The sequence below is a fragment of the Odocoileus virginianus genome, chromosome 4, assembly GCF_023699985.2.
Source record: "Odocoileus virginianus isolate 20LAN1187 ecotype Illinois chromosome 4, Ovbor_1.2, whole genome shotgun sequence".
Classification (NCBI taxonomy): Eukaryota; Metazoa; Chordata; class Mammalia; order Artiodactyla; family Cervidae; genus Odocoileus; species Odocoileus virginianus.
In genome coordinates this window covers 8935209-8955816 of record NC_069677.1, presented here as the reverse complement: position 1 = coordinate 8955816, position 20608 = coordinate 8935209, and the positions used below count along the sequence as shown (strand labels likewise).

General features: G+C 37.2%; 1 protein-coding gene across 3 annotated transcripts in view; it reads right to left on the bottom strand.

Moving 5' to 3' along the window:
- EAF2 (ELL associated factor 2) overlaps positions 1 to 20608 on the bottom strand; it is a 62220-nt gene that overhangs the window by 27475 nt on the left and 14137 nt on the right. For all 3 annotated transcript variants that reach the window (XM_070466050.1, XM_070466051.1, XM_020916376.2), the window contains exons 2-4: positions 16031 to 16125; positions 6966 to 7102; positions 5078 to 5223 (exon numbers count right to left, since the gene is read on the bottom strand). In XM_070466050.1, coding sequence (XP_070322151.1) covers positions 5078 to 5223; positions 6966 to 7102; positions 16031 to 16125 — 378 coding nt within the window. The remainder of the gene's footprint in view (positions 1 to 5077; positions 5224 to 6965; positions 7103 to 16030; positions 16126 to 20608) is intronic.

Genomic DNA, 20608 nt, shown 5'->3' with positions numbered 1-20608 from the left:
TCTGGCAATGTTTGAAAACATTTTTGGTTGTCACAATGGGGGGCAAGTGGTGATACTAACATCTACTGGGTAGAAGCTAGAGAGGCTGCTAAGTACTTTACAATACACAAGTCAGCGCCTGACAAAGAATCATCCAATTCCAAATGCAATATTGCTGAGGTTTAGAAGTGCTAATATTTAAAAGGACAATATATAATGACTAAGTGGGGTTTTCCAAGGAATACAAACTTTTAAAAATCAATCCATATAGTTCACTATGTTAAAAACTGAAAAATAAAAGCCATCTCAAAATAGCAGAAATTTCAACAGTAGTTCTTGACCAAAAAAAGAATAAAAACTTTTAGAATAATAGAAATAGAAATTAACCTGATGAAGGACATCTAGAAAGAACTTACAGCTGAAATCATACATAATTGTAAAGAACTGAAATCATATGTAACTGTAAAGGACTAAATATTTTCTAGCATCAGAAACAAGAGGTTTTCCACTTTGACCACATCTAGTCAATGTTGAATTGAAGGTTCTACTTGGTACAATAAGTTGTAAAAAAGAAATAAGAACCATCAGATTGGAAAGGGAGAGGTAAAATTGTCATTGTTCACAGAAAACATGACTGTAAATATAGAAAATCTTAAGGTACCTTCAAAAAAGGCTCAAGAATAGTGAGTTTAGCAAGGTTAAATATAACAAGGACAATATACAAAAATTGGTTTCATTCCAATCCCAAAGAAAGACAATGCCAAAGAATGTTTAAACTACCACAGAATTGCCCTCATTTCACAAGCTAGCAAAGTAATGCTCAAAATTCTCCAAGATAGGCTTCAACAGTACATGAACCAAGAACTTCCAGATATTCAAGCTGGATTTAGAAAAGGCAGAGGAACCAGAGACCAAACTTCCAACATTTGTTGGATCATAGAAAAAGCAAGAGAATTCCAGAAAAATATCTACTTCTGTTTCACTGACTACGCTAAAGCCTTTGAATGTGTGGATCACGACAAACTGAGGAAAATTCTTCAAGAGATGGGAATACCAGGCCACTTTACCTGTCACCTAAGAAACCTGTTTGCAGGTCAAGAAGCAACAGTTAGAACTGGAAATAGAACAACAGACTGGTTCCAAATTGGGAAAGGAGTACATCAAGGTTGTATATGGTCACCCTGCTTATTTAACTTATATGCAGAGTACATCATGCAAAATGCCAGGCTGGATGAAGAAGAAGCTGGAATCAAGACTGCAGGGAGAAATATCAATAACCTCAAATATGCAGATGATACCACCCTTACGGCAGAAAGTGAAGAGGTACTAAAGAGTCTCCTGATGACAGTAAAACAGAGGAGTGAAAAAGCTGGCTTAAAATTCAACATTCAAAAAACTAAGATCATGGCATCTGGTCCCATCACTTCACAGCAAATAGATGGGGAAACAATGGAAACAGTGAGAGAGTTTATTTTGGGGGCTCCAAAATCACTGCAGATGGTAACTGCAGCCATGAAATTAAAAGACAGTTGCTCCTTGGAAGAAAAGCTATGAAAAAACTAGACAGCATATTAAAAAGCAGAGACATCACTTTGCCAACAAAGGTCCATCTAGTCAAAGGTATGGTTTTTCCAGTAGCCATGTATGAATGTGAGTGTTGGACCACAAAGAAGGCTGAGCATTGAAGAATTGATGCTCTTGAACTGTGGTGGTGTTCAGATGCCCAGTTGTGTCAGACTCTTTGCAACCCCATGAACTGCAACACGCCAGGCCTTGCTGTTCCTCACCATCTCCTGAAGTTTGCCCAAGTTCATGTCCATTGCATTGGTGACGCTTACCAACCACATCATCCTCCGAAGCCCTCTTCTCCTTCCCCTCAATGTTTCCCAGTATCAGGGACTTCTCCAGTGAGTCAGCTGTTCATATCAGATGACCGAAATACTGGAGTTTCAGCTTCAGCATCAGTCCTTCCAATGAGTATTCAGGATTGATTTCCCTCAAGATTGACTGCTTTGGTATCCTTGCAATCCAAGGGGCTCTCAGGAGTCTTCTCTAGCACCATAGTTCGGAGGCATCAATTCTTTGGCATTCTGCCTTCTTTATGGTCCAAATCTCACAACTGTACATGACCACTGGGAAGACCATAGCCTTGACTATATGGACCTTTGTTGGTAGAGTAATGTCTCTGCTTTTCAACATACCATCTAGGTTTGTCATAGCCTTCCTGCCAAGAAGAAACTGTCCTCTGATTTAATGGCTGCAGTCACCATCCACAGTGATTTTAGAGCCCAAGAAGAGGAAATCTGTCACAATATGTCCACATTTTCCACATCTATTTGCCATGAAGTAATGGGGCCCAATGCCATGATCATACTTTTTTTTCATATTTAATTTTAAGCCGGCTCTGTCACTCTCCTCCTTCACCCTCATCAAGAGGCTCTTTAGTTCCTCTTTGCTTTCTGCCATTAGAGTGGTATCACCCACATATCTGATATTTCTCCCAGCTATCTTGATTCCAGCCTGTAACTCATCCAGCCTGGATGTTGTGCTCAGTGTATAGGTTAAACAAACAGGTGACAGTAGACAGCCCTGTTGTACTCCTTTCTCAATCTTTAACCAATCAGTTGTTCCATACAGGGTTCTAACTGTTGCTTCTTGACCCGCATACAGGTTTCTTAGGAGACAGGTAAGATGGTCTGGTATTCCCATCTCTTTAAGAGCTTTCCACAGTTTTTAATGACCCACACAGTCAAAGGCTTTAGTGTAGTCCATGAAACAGATATAGATTTTTTCTGGAATCCCCTTGCTTTCTCTATGACCCAGTGAATGTTGGCAATTTGATATCTGGTTCTGCTGCTTTTTCTAAACCCAGCTTGGACATCTGGAAGTTCTTGGTTCATGTAATTCTGAAGCCTAGCAAGCAGGACTTTAAGCATGACCTTACCAGCATGGGAGATGAGTGCAACTGTCCAATGGTTAGCACATCCTTTAGTACTACCCTTCTTGGGAATTGGAATGAGGACTGACCTTTTCCAGTCTTGTGGCCACTGTGGGGTCTTCTAGATTTACTGACATATTGAATGCAACACCCTGATGGCATCATCCTTTAGGGTTTTAAATAGCTCTACTGGAATCCCATCACATCCATTAGCTTTATGAACAATAGTGCTTCCTCAGGTTCACTTGACTTTGCACTCTAGAATGTCTGGCTCTGGGTGACTGACCACACCATCATAGTAATCTGGTTCTTTAAGATCTTTTTTGTACAGTTCTTCATGTATTCTTTCCATCTCTTCTTGATCTCATCAGTATCTACTAGCTTTCTACCATTTCTGTCCTTACTGTGCCCATGAAGCCTTCTTGTCTCTCCATGCTATTCTTTGGAACTCTGTGTTTAGTTGGATGTACCTTTTCCTTTCTCCTTTGCTTTTTGCTTCTCTTCTTTCTTCAGCTATTTGTAAAGATATCCTCAGATAACCACTTTGCCTTCTTGCTTTTCTTTTTCTTTAGGATGGTTTTGTTTGCTGCCTCCTGTACAATATTACAGACCTCTGTCCATAGTTCTTCAGGCATACTGTTAACTAGATTGAATCCCTTTAATCTATTCATTACTTCCAGCACATATTTCACTTCTACATATTTACTCAAGATAAAACATTTGTCTTTTCAAAGACTTATATGTGATATTCATAACAGTTTTATTTGTAAAAACCAAAAACTGGAAACAACTCAAATGTCCATCTTCAAGTTGAGCAGATAAGCAAATTGTTGTCCATCCATAAAGAAGACCACTACTCAGCAGTAAAAAGGATTGAACTATTGATACATGCTTCAATAATGGATGAATATCAAAATAATTATGCTTAGTGCAAAAATATAGACATAAAAAAAGAGAATATACTATATGATTCCACTGATAAAAATGTCTAAAATAAACAAACTAATGATAGTGACATAAAACAAATCAGTACTTACCTAGGAATGGATGGGGTGGGGAGGACTGACAGAGCAGTATTACAAATGACCAGGCAGAAACATTTTAGAGTGATAAATAAGTTCATTATCCTGGTTGTAGCTGTAACTTCAGGATGTACAAATATCAAAACCTAACAGACTGTAGTTTAAATACCTGAAGATTTTGTGTCAGATATACCTCAATAAAGCTGTTAAAACATGTACAAACACATGCACAAGTGATACTACATGGCTTCTGAGCCTGCGTAATTAAAAAGATAAAGATTTCACCTCTCTCCACGCTGTCCTTTCTCCTTTCACTCTGTTTCTCAACACTTATTCTTGGAACCTAGCCAGGTTGTGAGGAAACCTAGGCCACCTGGAAAGGTTATGTGTACTCTAATCATTATAGCAACAAGAGTTCTGAGATTATATTTTCCTTATTGTTTGTAAAGTGAACACTAATATAATAGGGATCTAATACTATACTAGGCTTAGAAGGGGGCAAGTGGAAACAGTGATATATAAGTTATGAAGGCTAAGTGTAGAAGCAAATAAACTTTAGTGATCAGGATCTTGCCCCTACCACATTTAATTACAATAACACGAACACCCAAACTGCAGCTAGAAAAGAAATAGATATATGTTTCCTTACTTTCAAAGGGACTGTGCTTCCCTAGAAACACCTTCCTGCTGAGAAGTGAGCAGCAATTCAGAAGAACTTGCCTGCTGCTTTGGCTTCCTACATCTCCTCACTTCACTATTGGTTTGGCGACAACTTAGACATCTATAGTCTGGCTATACATAAAAAAACTTCAACAGGAAGATGCTGTGAAGACCTGAATTTGAATCATCATAACTGTCAAAGAGAAGAAAACTCCAATTACACATATTTAAACTTGTTCCTCTGAATAATAAATAATAAATACTTGTTCCTCTGAATAATAAAAAATGTAAATTCTGTTATATATAGGCTCATGTACATAAAATCATTAAACTACATTCTTCCCCTAGAAAAACCCATAATTTAAAAAATGCATTTAGAATTTTATGGTTAGTTTGCTTGTCAATTAAAATGAAAGATTTCACTTAACATTTATTAATAATTTCTTGTAAAGGGACATTACATATGCATAGATTTTACCTCTTTCAATATCATCCATTGGAGATGCTGGGGACATCTTGTCTTCAGATGGAGAATGTTTTATAAGATTGGGAGTCCTAGGTGAATTTCGCATTTGTTGCTGCTGCTGTTCTATCCGATACCTAATTTTACTACTTCCTTCAAACCTGCCATTAAGAATAGCAAAAGGTCAAAACTAGTATGATGATTGCAACATAACAACAATTTCAACTTACAAAGCTGCTAAAACTGACAGCTTGTTCTTTATTCTAGAGATCTTTAAAATGACATTCAAAGCTTAAAGCATTAACTTAATTCATTATATAACAAATGTTTATTGAGCCCTGTTATATACATGGCATACACAAAGGTTCAATGAAGGATACACATATGAATAAAAACAAAACCACCGCTCCAAACTGAAGAGATAAGACATACACAAATGACTGAAATAAAATGAAATTATATGTAAGTATACAAGAGGTACAATATAGTCCCTAAATTTTTAAACTTTCACCCTGTTAAATCACTCCCACATTTTTCATTTATAACATTAAGACGTTACTAAAGAAGATTCGTATACTCTCCTTTCAATACTTTTAAGAAAAGAGTATGTATAAATAACACAGTTATGCTTGACTTTCCTGCTCCCATTTCCAGTCACCAAATCCTGTTAGTTCTTCCTTCACAAAGTATTTGGAACTTCACTTTTCTCTTCATTCCTACTCTCAAGAATCATGGTTTATGCATTTTTCTGTTTCCCACATGGTTTCATTTAAATTGATTTGCTTGGTATATTTACATTTCAAAACAAGAATGTAAGCATGTCGATCCCTGGTTAAAAAAATTTTAGTACAGTATATAACCACCACCAATAAGACACTGCCCTAATTTCATAGTTAATATTGAAAGCGTTAGCTCACCTAACTCTAGCTTCTTCCAGCCTCACTCCCCATTTCTAATATTGGTACACAAGCAAAGAAACTAATTTCTGCTCTATTCAAGCAAATCTTAGTCATGGGTTCCAAATAAGTCAAATAAATTCCTACCTTGTTTACATCCTCATGTTCTCTCTGATAATTAAATCAGTATTTTCTAAACTTTTCTACCAATAAAAATCATCTGAAAGGAGAGGATAATTAAAAAAAAAAAGCTTCCTAGGCTCCTTCCCTGATCAGTTGAGTTTGGGAACTCATATGTTTAACAAACACGCAATGGTAATTCTTATCATCAAACATGTTTGGGGAAAACAGTCTTAAATCTTATCCTCCTCTTAAGGTACATCAGTAAGAGCCCTGTTAATGCTCTGGTGAACCATAACTTCTCCCTTCTTTTAATTTCTAGAACAAGTTTTGTCTATACTATTAATATTTTTATGACTTTTAGAGCACAGACCTTTATGCTCATGCTAATTAATCTACTGGCTATTCCCCCCAAAATCTGAGATGGCTATACTCTCTTACTGACTTTTTAAATGCAATTATATGTTACCCAATTAAAATGTAGAAGTTTTGAGGTTACTATTTGTACTGGAAATTCTCCCTTTTCTTGCTTCATGTTTTCTAGGTTCTTGATAAAATTTTACCAATGATAATGATATTATTTGGAGAGTACATGATGACTCCTTTCAGTCCAGTTCTACAAACATATCTACAATAGAATAAAGATATAACTACATATAAGAAAACCTTTAGAAACAAAAGAAGCTTTTATATATCATAGTGAGAAATGGTAAAAGCATCTGGCTAAACGATCTTCATCAAATTTAAACTTGCAAAAAAATCAGAACATCTTGCACCACACAGAAAAATCCTTATATAATAATGTGACTTAATCCAATAACTTTTTTCATTGACATTTTCTTAGCAATTTATGTGTTGATAAAATATTGCTTTCATTAACCACATACCTTGTTTTTTTTACAGTGATGTTGCTGCTGAGTTTTTCTAGACGACATTCCCCAGTATCATGGTTAATAATCAAAATGCATTCTTTTAAGTAAGGTTTCTTTGAACCTTTGAAAACAGTTACTGGTGCAGTTGAACCCTGTTCAAAAAGTTTATTATTATTACTTGAAATTTATCATAGAAATTCAGTTGAAAGAGACTGAGATCTTCACTTCCCTGGTACCTCAGCTGGTAAAGAATCCACTTGCAATGTGGAAGACCTGGGTTTGATCCCTGGTTTGGGAAGATCCCCTGGAAAAGGGAACAGCCCCACTCCAGTATTCTGGCCTGGAGAATTCCATGGACTGTATAGTCCATGGAGTTGCAGAGTCAGACATGACTGAGTGACTTTCACTTGAGATCTTCTGTCTTTCTCAATCTATATTGTACGTCAAGTCATCTAAGTTAACTACCTAAATTTACTACTCTGGCAATAAGGACTATAGTAAAAAAACACAGATGAAGAGAGACTGAGATCTCAAAATTGCTGTCTTGAGGAAAGAGACTAGAGGAAGTAGTTGCGCTAAGCCAGTAAAGATTTGTTTCATAAATCTTTGTTGATTTGGTCTACAACAGGCAAGTGGGGTTCAATTCTAATACAGCCAATATACTTTACAATAAGGGGACAAAAGTTATGAATTATATTTCCTACCCCTCCTCTTCTTCCTTCTTTAATTTGTCAAATCTGAAATCTTATTAAAGAGGTGCTCCCCTATGCAGATTAAGTAAAATGAATGTATCAAGAAACATGTTACATTAAACCCATTGATTAATTTTGGCACCCTTAAAAGGGGGCCAAGCAGACATTATATGCCTCGTGATGTAATATAAAAGAAAGCACAAGGCACAATCTACAAAGAATTTTTGCCTGAAGAGAAAAAAAAGCCTTACAAAGAATCTAACTCTCATCAAGCTTTTAAAAATAACTACCAGCTTATAGGAAACATGAGGAGAGAGAAACAAGTTACATAATACCAGACAGAAGTTATTTGAAATCCAGAATGTGGGTACATCCTCTAGGACAATTAATCTGGTTTCTCCAGCAAACTGATGTCATAATAGAGGTCAGGGAATTTTACAGAATAAAAGAGGCATAAGAAACATAATATCAGAATGCAATATAGGAATATAAAATAGGTAAACAATAAGGACCTACTCTATAGCAAAGGGAAATATGCTCAATACCTTATAATAACTTACAATGGAAAATAATCTGAAAATATAGATATGTATAATTGAATCACTTTGATATATACTTGAATTAACACAACCTTGTAAATTAATGACACCTCAATAAATAAATGAATACATAAATACGCTATATAAAGATTTTACATGGATTCCTAGGGAGAAAAGCTGAAAAAAGACATTTTGGAAAGCATCATGAAAATATAAATATGGACCAGGTCTTTAATTAATTTTATGGTAAGTGATGGTCAGCATGGTCCTTAAGTGAAAATAAAAATATCCTTATCAGTTAAGGATGTATACATAAGCATTTGTGAATATCTGGGATTGCTTTTAAAATATGACAGGAAAAAGAAGTAGTAGGAGACTATATTAAAAACAGCAAAATGGTGATAATTCTTTTTTTTTCCGTTTATTTTTATTAGTTGGAGGCTAATTACTTTACAATATTGTAGTGGTTTTTGTCATACATTGACATGAATCAGCCATGGATTTACATGTATTCCCTATCCCAATCCCCCCTCCCACCTCCCTCTCTACCCGATCCCTTTGGGTCCTCCCAGTGCACCAGGTCCGAGCACTTGTCTCATGCGTCCAACCTGGGCTGGTGATCTGTTTCACCCTTGAGAGTATACTTGTTTCAATGCTATCCTCTCAGAACATCCCACCCTCGCCTTCTCCCACAGAGTCCAAAAGTCTGTTCTGTACATCTGAGTCTCTTTTTCTGTTTTGCATATAGGGTTATCGTTACCATCTTTCTAAATTCCAAATATATGTGTTAGTATACTGTAATCGTCTTTATCTTTCTGGCTTACTTCACTCTGTATAATGGGCTCCAGTTTCATCCATCTCATTAGAACTGATTCAAATGAATTCTTTTTAATGGCTGAGTAATATTCCATGGTGTATATGTACCACAGCTTCCTTATCCATCTGTCTGCTGATGGGCATCTAGGTTGCTTCCATGTCCTGGCTATTATAAACAATGCTGCGATGGACATTGGGGTACACGTGTCTCTTTCAGATCTGCTTTCCTTGGTGAGTATGCCCAGGAGTGGGATTGCTGGGTCATGTGGCAGTTCTATTTCCAGTTTTTTAAGAAATCCCACACTGTTCTCCATAGCGGCTGTACTAGTTTGCACTCCCACCAACAGTGTAAGAGGGTTCCCTTTTCTCCACACCCTCTCCAGCATTTATTGTTTGTAGACTTTTGGATAGCAGCCATCCTGACTGGCGTGTAATGGTACCTCACTGTGGTTTTGATTTGCATTTCTCTGATAATGAGTGATGTTCAGCATCTTTTCAGGTGTTTGTTAGCCATCTGTATGTCTTCTTTGGAGAAATATCTGTTTAGCTCTTTGGCCCATTTTTTGATTGGGTCATTTATTTTTCTGGAATTGAGCTACAGGAGTTGCTTGTATATTTTTGAGATTAATCCTTTGTCTGTTGCTTTGTTTGCTATTATCTTCTCCCAATCTGAGGGCTGTCTGTTCACCTTGCTTATAGTTTCCTTTGTTGTGCAAAAGCTTTTAAGTTTCATTAGGTCCCATTTGTTTATTTTTGCTTTTATTTCCAATATTCTGGGAGGTGGGTCATAGAGGATCCTGCTGTGATTTATGTTGGAGAGTGTTTTGCCTATGTTCTCCTCTAGGAGTTTTATAGTTTCTGGTCTTACATTTAGATCTTTAATCCATTTTGAGTTTATTTTTGTGTATGGTATTAGAAAGTGTTCTAGTTTCATTCTTTTACAAGTGGTTGACCAGTTTCCCCAGCACCACTTGTTAAAGAGGTTGTCTTTTTTCCATTGTATATCCTTGTCTCCTTTGTCGAAGATAAGGTATCCATAGGTTCGTCGATTTATCTCTGGGCTTTCTATTCTGTTCCATTGATCTATATTTCTGTCTCTGTGCCAGTAATGGTGATAATTCTTGAAACTCAATAAGTACATAGGAGTTCATTATACTATTCTATTTTCCATAATAAAAGGTTAAAGAACCCTGGCTCACTCCTAATAACCCACATTTACTGACATGCTCCTCTTCTATCCTTTGTTCCCACTTTCCTCAACCCTGAAGGAATTTTATGTTTCTCATTCTCTTATTTTATCCCACATCTATGTATCCCTAAACAATATATTGTTATAATTGCTTGGTTTTGAACTTTATAGAAGTACATTTAATTTTTACAGCACTAATTATAATAATTTTGTCAAACACAATAGTAATATTAGATCAAGTTAGAACAAGGTGACTTCTAAAAATCTGCAGCCCCACAGACTGTAGCCCCCCAGGCTCCTCTGTCTATGGAATTTTCCAGGCAAGAATACTGGAGCAGGTTGCCGTTTTCTACTCCAGGGGATGTTCTCCACCCAGGGATTGAACTCCTGCATTGTAGGCAGATTCTTTACCACTAGCTGCATTGTAGGTAGATTCTTTACCACCAGGGTCACCTGGAAAGCCCCCATAAAAGACTAAAGTGAAGTGCTATTCAGTCCTGTCAGACTCTTTGGAACCCCATGGACTGCAGTCTGCCAGGCTCCTCTGTCAATGGGATTCTCCAGGCAAGAATACTGGAGTGGGTAGCCATTCCCTTCTCCAGGGGACATTTCTGACCTAGGGATCAAACCCAGGTCTCCTGCCTGCAGGCAGACTCTTTACCATCTGAGTCACCAAAAAGGTTGAAAGGGCCTATCATATTTTAAAAGTTAATAATTATCAGAGATTGTACACAGACCACAAGGAGGAGTATGAGATAAATTTTGTAATTGAGGCTGCCATACAAAAGGGATAGATTAGAGACATCTGAGAGGTTGGGAGAGAACATGATGAAACCAAAAGAAAGAAACAAATTTTTCTAAGACAAAATGATCTATAGGAAGTTAAGCATGCACAGCACATAGAAGAGGACACATCCGGAGGGGCCTATAAGAAAGAGTAAGATGTGGATCACTCAGGAGAAGCCCAGGTAAGGTACAGAGCCAGAAGCATGATCTTAACAAATATACCTACTTGGCTGGTAAATACATTTTTTAGATGTCTTCACTGAAAACAAGTGAGTAAAATACCCCCAAATAGCAACCCAAGGGCCCCATGTTACATTTAAGAGAGTCACGCAATATATTCTCCTTAAAAATACTTGTATTCTTACTTAGAAGAGAAAACATTTAAAAATACAATACTTTGTTACTCTGAGTTTCTGAAGAAGGAAGACTGACTAGAACTTTTTTTTATTGCTCCAAGCATTTACAGTATCAAGATCTGCACAGGTACTCAAAGAATGTTCATATAAATAATATGAACATTTTTTATTATAAATAAAATATAATCCCTATGCCTGCCTTCTATACTCTGAACAGTTTTTTAAAAAATATTTATTTATTTATTTGGTTGTGTTGGGCCTTAGCTGTGGCACACAGGTTCAGTTACCCAGTAACAATTGTTCACAATCCCTATACCTGCCTTCTAAACTCTGAACAGTTTTTTTAAAAATATTTATTTATTTATTTGGTTGTGTTGGGCCTTAGCTGTGGCACGCAGGTTCAGTTACCCAGTAATATCCGGGATCCTAGATCCCCGACCAGGGATCAAACACACGTCCCCCGCATTGCAAGGCAGATTCTCAACCAACAGATCACCAGGAAGATTGCAAACAAGTTTTTTAATTAAAATTTTTTACTCATTAAATTGAGCACCACTCTTATTTTAAACTTCAATTTCTGACCTTATTTCAGGTCCCAAGAAAGGGGTATTAAGGTACCAGGAAACTCCTAAGCATATGAACTCTCTTTGCTTCTGAATAACTGCTGAGCACATCCTACTACCTCATATTTCCTGCTATAACCCGACTTCAGAATGCAATTATCAGCTCACCTAGGTTACTGCTATCCTCCTTCCTTCTTTCCTTCTAGTTTTCTTTTCCATCTGCTGACAGGCAAATCTGAGCATATTGGATTGTGAATAACAGGAAAGGAAAAGAATCAGTAATGGAGTGGAAGAGCACAATAGTACTCCCAAAGTAACACAACGGAAAACAAAGAAAAAACGAAAAAAGAAGAGATGCTTCATAAAACTATTAAAGAACAAAAAGAGAAAACTAATTAAAATAACTTTTATATATATATATATATTTGTATATATACTATAACATGATAGAAATAAAAATCAAGGATATCAACTTTGAACTAAATGTGGATAGAATTCTCTTAATAGAAAGTACAAATTAGGTTTAAGACTGAAACACAGAATATTCCATTAATAAAAGGTATACTTAAATATGTAAGTAAATAAAAGTAAGAGATACTAAGATTCCATGAACATGCAAATAAAAAGAAAGCAAAGGTGGCAAAATTAATATTAAACAAGGTGGTATTTAGGCTTAAAATCACAAAAACAAGGTAAAAATGTTTATTATACAATGATAAAAGATATACTTCATTTGAAAGTATAATTGTAATAGGACATTAAAATAGGGCTCTAGTCCTAAAATAAGCTAAAGTCCAAAGAATGTGGTGGGCTACTTTGTTAAGTGAGCTATGTAAACTTAAACCAAAGAAACAGACTATATTCATCTTGGTAGGGACTTTGACCAACAGGGTCATCTAAAGTGGCATGTAGCCATCAGATATATGGAACTCTCACATGTCCAGGGTTTGAGAGCTAGAGTTGTTGAGCAACCACTAGACACACATTCATTGCATAATATGACATGCAGCTGGAAGTTTCCTGTGGGCTATTTCACTGAAGCCTACAAAAGTACCTCACAAGATAACACTAAACATATCCCAGGCTTGGACTGCACCAGTGACAAATCATTTGCAGTCAAGTATCTTTTTTCCTTTCAAAATTCAACATTTTGAAATTTTATAGCAGTCAACCATAGAGAGTTTTTTTGTAAAATTGAGAGGCTTGTAAATGCCCAATGCTGACTCCCTTAAAAGTGTTCATTTTCATTCATTCCTTCTATTTGATACTATCAAAGAAAACCTAGAAAAATGAAAATGAGAAAATTCACCCTATCAAAGAACCATCAGAACCTTGAGGTATTCTTAAAAGAATAATAAAAGTTCTATTTTATGGAATGCCTCCAAGCTTCTAGGCATTTTCACCAAGATGATGAAAATAAGTTGATAGAGAAAATAGGAGAATCTAAATGCCTCAAACTAATAATCAATACATTTCTACAAACACCCACAAAATTAAGAAAAGTGAAGAAACGTAAAGCTCCTACCTAGTTAAAGTTCTCTAATGAAGGGGAAAAGTGAAAGTGAAAGGGATTCGTGTCTGACTCTTTGTGACCTCATAGACTATACAGTCCATGGAATTCTCCAGGCCAGAATACTGGAGTGGGTATTCTTTCCCTTTTTCAGGGGATCTTCCCGACCCAGGAATTGAACCGGGGTCTCCTGCATTGCAGGCAGATTCTTTACCAACTGAGCTATCAGGGAAGCCCAATGAAGGAGGAAAACCCCACAAAATTTGAGAATATAATTTCTAATCTTATTCACAATTGTTTACACACTGTATGCCCTAGAGGGAAAAAAAAAAACAAAAAACTGCCTTTGGCAAACAGTAATTTTAAAAATTCTTTTCCATTCCAGCTATGTGAGAGTCACAGTACAGGATAAAATTCAAATTCTTTCACATTACACAATAGGCCCTTCTTTATCTGATTCCTAAATATCTTTCCATCTCCCACTATGTCCTTATAGGCACCCTTTTTTACCTAGCCATAGTGGCCTATATGTAGTTCTTCAAGTGTAACAGACTTTTTTGTTGCTTTGTTGTAGCCCATATCTTTCTTTTCTCTGCCTAGAGGTCCTTCTCTTTCTTTCACCTGGGTAATTTCAACTCATCTTCCAAGACAGCATTCCCAATGTCTCCTTTCCCTCTCCAGGCTGAATGATCTCTCCTTAGTACTCCCATAATATTCTGTGCATACCTTTATGATAGTCCTTACATTATGAAACTTTAATCAATTATCTCCTATCTTTCTCATTAAATGGTAATATTTTTTTAGGACACCTACCACATCTAGTCTACCTCTGTATTTTTCTTTTTTGGCTGTGCTGTATACTATGTGGGAAAAAACCACCTGATGTTTTTCAAGAAATTTTAAATTTAGGTTTTTCTTTAATAAACCTCACAAAGCAAAAAAAGCTTTAGATTACTGGGTACTTAATTTCCAAACTATTTTAGAGATACCAGAATCTGAACACTTTTAATAACAGAGTAAAACAAAGCCTTACTTATCTACACTGTTTCACACTGAAATCTATTTTTCATTTCCTTCAGTTTCTAAGGGAGCACATGAGCAACATACAATAAAATGCCCCCATGAATTTAATTAACATTAGGGAAAACTTCACAGGCACCAACTGATACAGTCTGACATAAAAGTGAGGTCTCAATACATAGTATTGGCTGATAAAAAGAAAAAGATGGAAGGCTAGATAGAGGATAGAGAGCTTACATGCTATATCTCTAAACATGACAAGCCATCTCATAAATGTATATTAGAGAATGTGGATGAACTAGCACAAAACCATTCCTATTACAAAAATTAAATAAGACAAAGGAAAAAAATCTCAGAAAGTCTGGTGTTTTCTATGTTAAACTATAAATTTACAATCTTGGTTTTCTTTGAGAATAGATCAAGTGAGTATAAAAGAAACAAGTTTAATGCTGAGAAATTTCTAACTCAAGGATTGAGAAAACTAGAGCATACAATGTAAACAGTATTTGATAACATCTGAAGACTTTTGAAATGGGCAAAACTTTTGGTAAAGGCCCCCTGACCTAGTCTCTCTCTTTACCAACCCATTCCCTAAGTAAGTTATTGCTAAAATCACTCCTAAAGCACAAATCTAACCATGTTAATTCTCTGCTTAAAAACCTCTGAAAGTGAAGTGTTACTCGCTCAGTCATGACTAACTCATGCTCAGACTCTTTGCAACTCCGTGCTCTGTCCATGGAATTTTCCAGGCAAGAATACTGGAGAGGGTTGCCATTCCCTTCTCCAGGGGATCTTCCTGACCCAGGAACTGAACCCTTGTCTCCTGTGACTTCTGATTTGCAGGCAAATTCTTTACCCACTGAGCCATCAGGGGAACTCTAAAAACCTCTAGTGGTTCTCTAATACCTATGGGATAAACTTCAAATTCTATATTACAACTAAAAGATTCTTTATAATCTGACCCCAATCTACATTTCCAGTCTCATATCAATCATTTTTCATCATTCTGTAATTTACTACATGCATTCATTTAGTCACAAAATTCTAGTCCTTTCTCCACAGAAACCTTTCACATATTGTTCCTTTTGCCTAAAATATTCTATTCCTCTTATAACTGGTGAAATTCCACTTGTCCTTTAAGTCTTGGCCCAAATAGCATCTGTTTTGTGAAGCCTTTCAAGATTCCACCAGGCAGAGCATTTAATTCTGTTCACGTGCTTAAACAGAATTTTTTCAGAGCTCTAATCTACAGCACTATATGTTCATGTGCCTGTCTGCTATAACAGATTAGGACGAGGTGGCAGAGGATATGCTATTATTCCTAGTTTGTAGTACAAAATCCGGTTCATAATAGTGATTTAATAAATATGTTTAGATTTCTAATTGCTTCATATCATTTAATAAGATAGTTCTTGAAAATTACAAAGTAAAGTTTAAGGTTTCAAGCATTTTAAGATTGTTTTATTTAAGATAGTTTAAGATCTTTTGCTTTGCTGTATTTATTAATTAACAGATTATCACTATATTAACTGTGCAATTATTTTCATTTAAATTTAGTAAAAATCCTATAAAAAATCTCTTCAGTTTAAATAGTAATATATATACTCACTTCTATATTTGGTAGAGTAATTGTCACCTGTTCACCTTTGCCGACTTCAAGCTCTCCTTCACAAGAAGTGTCAATAGAGGCAGGTTTGAAGTCATCTAAAAATACATACAGATACAGATTTTTATAAGATGGAATAATACCTGAATACCAAAAACTGAGATTGTTTCAGAGTGATAAATCATTTTCCAGCAGCCAGTAATTAAAATGGATTAGAAGAGTCTTAATATTAAAAACAAATAAAATACAATCCAGTTTTTCTGTATATATAATTCTGAGAAAAAAAATAACTACACTCTAAAACAGTGTTCCTCACATCATGATGCCTTAGAATCTGTTTATATCAAGATGATCCAAACTAAGATGTTCCACCACTAAAAATGAAATAATGTCAGTGTCTTCACAATTTGCTAAAACCAATTGTCAGTGTAACATCTTCAACTTTCAGGTTTTTGTTGTTGTTGTTCAGTCGCCCAGTTGTGTCTAACTCTTTGCAACGCTATCGACTGCAACATGCCAGGTCTCCCTGCCCTTCACCATCTCCCAAAGTTTCCCCAAGTTCATGTCCATTGCATTTGTGACGCATACCAACCACATCATCCTCTGAAGCCCTCTTCTCCTTCCCCTCAATGTTTCCCAGTATCAGGGACTTCTCCAGTGAGTCAGCTGTTCATATCAGATGACCGAAATACTGGAGTTTCAGCTTCAGCATCAGTCCTTCCAATGAGTATTCAGGATTGATCTCCCTCAAGATTGACTGCTTTGGTATCCTTGCAATCCAAGGGGCTCTCAGGAGTCTTCTCTAGCACTATAGTTCGGAGGCATCAATTCTTTGGCGTTCTGCCTTCTTTATGGTCCAAATCTCACAACTGTACATGACCACTGGGAAGACCATAGCCTTGACTATATGGACCTTTGTTGGCAGGGTAATGTCTCTGCTTTTCAACATACCATCTAGGTTTGTCATAGCCTTCCTGCCAAGAAGAAATTGTCCTTGGATTTAATGGCTGCAGTCACCATCCACAGTGATTTTAGAGCCCAAGAAGAGCAAATCTGTCACGATATGTCCACCTTTTTCACTTCTATTTGCCATGAAGTAATGGGGCCCAATGCCACGATCATACTTTTTTTTAATATTTAGTTTTAAGCCGGCTCTGTCACTCTCCTCCTTCACCCTCATCAAGAGGCTCTTTAGTTCCTCTTTGCTTTCTGCCATTAGAGTGGTATCATCTGCATATCTGGGTTACTGATGTTTCTCCCACCTATCTTGATTCCAGCTTGTAACTCATCCAGTCTGGCATTTTTCATGATGTGCTCAGTGTATAGGTCAAACAAACAGAATGACAGCAGACAGCCCTGTTGTACTCCTTTCTCAAACCAATCAGTTGTTCCATACAGGGTTCTAACTGTTGCTTTTTGACCCACATACAGGTTTCTTAGGAGACAGGTAAGATGTCTGGTATTTCCATCTCTTTAATAGCTTTCCACAGTTCGTTATGTTCAGGTTTTTGTTTTCCCCTAAATTCTTCTTAAACCACCTTGGTCTCCTGCTACCACTTGTCCTCTGTCCTGTGGAAAAGTGAGAGAGTTATTTGCTCAGTTGTGTCCAACTCTGTGCGATCCATGGACTGTAGCCCACCAGGCTCCTCTGTCCATGGAATTCTCCAGGCAAGAATACTGGAGTGGGTAGCCATCTCCTTCTCTAGGGGATCTTCCCAACCCAGGGAACAAACCCTGGTCTTCAGCATTGCAGATAGATTCTTTATTCTGAGCCAACAGGGAACCAAGGAATTCTGCTATCCTAGCAGAATACAAAATGAATGAAAACACAGCAAACACATATTCATGGGGAAACTTTAAAGAAAGCTTATTTATTTTAACAGCTTGAGTTTCTTATGGATATATACACCACTAAAAAAATGTGTAAATTTAACCAAATCTGCCACTTCACACGAAATTAAAATAAGCTTTCATTTTGGATTAAAGTATGTCATTAAAATATATCACCTAGATGGAACTTAGGGTGCTGAGATATAAGTATTTCACATACTAAACAAGCTTAGAAACCTCAAAGAATACAAAGAGAAACTTCAACTAGATCAAAAACCTAAACATTAAGACCAAAACCAATAAAATCTTAGAGGAAAATATAGGCAAAGAACACTTTGACATAAATCACAGCAGATCCTCTATGACCCACCTTCTAGAGTATTGGAAATAAAAACTAGAATAAACAAGTGTGACCTAATTAAACTTAAAGGCTTTTGCACAGCAAAGGAAATGATAAAAAAGGTGAAAAGACAATCCTCAGAATCAGAGAAAATAATAGCAAATGAAACAACTGACAAAAGATTAATATTCAAAATATACAAGCAGCTCATATAGCTCAAGAACAGAAAAACAAACCACCAAATCAAAAAGCTGAAACAGACATTTCTCCAAAGAAAGCATACAGATGGCTAATACACACATGAAAACATGTTTAATATTGCTTATCAGTAGATAAATGCACATCAAAACTACAATGAGGTTATCACTTCACACCAGTCAGAATGGCCATCATCAAAAAATATAAAAATAATAAATACTGGATAGAGTGTAGAGAAAAGGGAACCCTCCTGCACTATTTGTGGGAATGTAAATTGATGTAGCCACTAGGAAGAACACTATGGAGATTCCTTAAAAAACTAGGACTAGGCGGAGGAATAGGACTTAGAGACCACTTTCTCTCCTACAAATTCATCGAAAGAACACTTGAACGCTGAGCAAATTTCACAAAACAACTTCTGATCGCTAGCAGAGGACATCAGGCGCCCAGAAAAGCAGCCCATTGTCTTCGAAGGGAGGTAGGACAAAATATAAACGATAATAAGGGAGTCAAAAGAGCTACGGACGGAGACCCGTCCCGGGAAGGGAGTCTTAATAGAGGAAGTTTCCAATCACCAGGAAACCCTCTCACTGGCGGGACTGGGGGAAGTTTTCGGCATTCTAACTGGGAGGAAAAATTAAACAAGGCCCACAGATTACGTGCCTAAAAGCAACTCCCAGCAGAAAAGTACCCCAGACGCCCGTACCCGCCAGCAACAAGCGGGGCGGAACGGAGAGGAGTGGGCGGCATTGCTTAGGGTAAGGACCGGCCCGAAGACCCTGAGAGCAATCGGAGGGAGCTTTTTTAAACTGTGGGATAGCAAGGGACAAAATTAACTGGCCCGAACACACTGCCGGTGGTTCGCAAAACAAAGGGACTGAGAATCTCCAGAGAAGAGCCGGCCCATCCCCGCTGGAGGTAGGAGGCAGGGGGGAGGGGAAAAGGGCAAACTTAGCCCCTGAGAAGCCACCCCTTCCCACACTGCAAACAGGCCCCCGGTTCCTATCTAAAGACTTCCTGAGACCCGACTGGCGGCGAGCGCTGGGGCCGCAGAGGGGAAAAGCGCGCCGTACCCGGGGAGATTGTGCCCAAGCCTCTGGCTGCCTGGGCCGCTCAGGCCGGGGAAGGCACAAAACGCAGGAGCAACCAAATCTGCGCTTTTGTGGAGTACCCAAAAACTGGAACCGCACTCAACGCAGGGCCTGCTCCATATAGAGCAGCCGGGAGCCTGAGCAGTGTAGACGGCGAAAGCACTGACACCCGTGAGCGGGGCAAACCCAGTGTGGCCGGAACACGGTGAGTGCTATCCACACAGAGCGGTGTCTGTCTGCAGGACTGAACTGAACTAGCGAACCTAAATAAGAGATCACCTCCGCCCGCCTGTGTCAGGGCGGAAATTAGGCACCAAAGAGACGGCAAACAGAAGCCAAATAAACAAAGGGAACCACTTCAGAAAGGACCTGTGCAACAGATTAAAATCCCTGAAGGTAACACCGACTACACAGGAAGGGGCCTACAGATATCGAGAAGTGTAAGCTGGAAAGAGGAGCTATCTGAAATTGAACTGAACCTACGCTGACCGCAACAACGCCAGAGAAATTCCTAGATATATATGTACATATATTTTTTTTAATTAAAAAAAATTTTTTTTCTTTCCTTTTTTTTTATTTTTTATTTTTTCTCTTTTATTTTCTTTTAAAATTCCCTATTACTCCTCAACTTTCATTTTCATATATTTTTACGATTTTTTTAATTAGGGAAAAAAATTTTTTTTTCTTTTTTTCTTTTTCTTGTTTTTCTCTCCTATTTCCTTTTAAAGTCCTCTAATACTCCTCTATTATTCCTTAACTTTCATTTTCATTTCACTATAACCTTGCCAAAAAAAAAAAAAGAGAGAGAGAGAAACCCTATTTTTAAACCGAACTTCACAGTTCTAAATTTTTTTGGTGTTTTTGTTTTTAAATATTGTATTTCAAAGAGTCTAACCTCTACACTAGATTTTCAATCTTTGTCTTTCAGTAGTATGTGATATAAATTTTGGTCATTTAAGAATCCAATATTCAGTTCCCATTTCTATTCAGGAGTGTGGTGATTACTCTCCCACTTTTGACTGTTTTCTACCTCAGAACACCTCTATTTCCTCCATTCCCCTTCTCTTCCCAATCCAACTCTGTGAATCTTTGTGGGTGTCTGGGCTACGGAGAACACTTTGG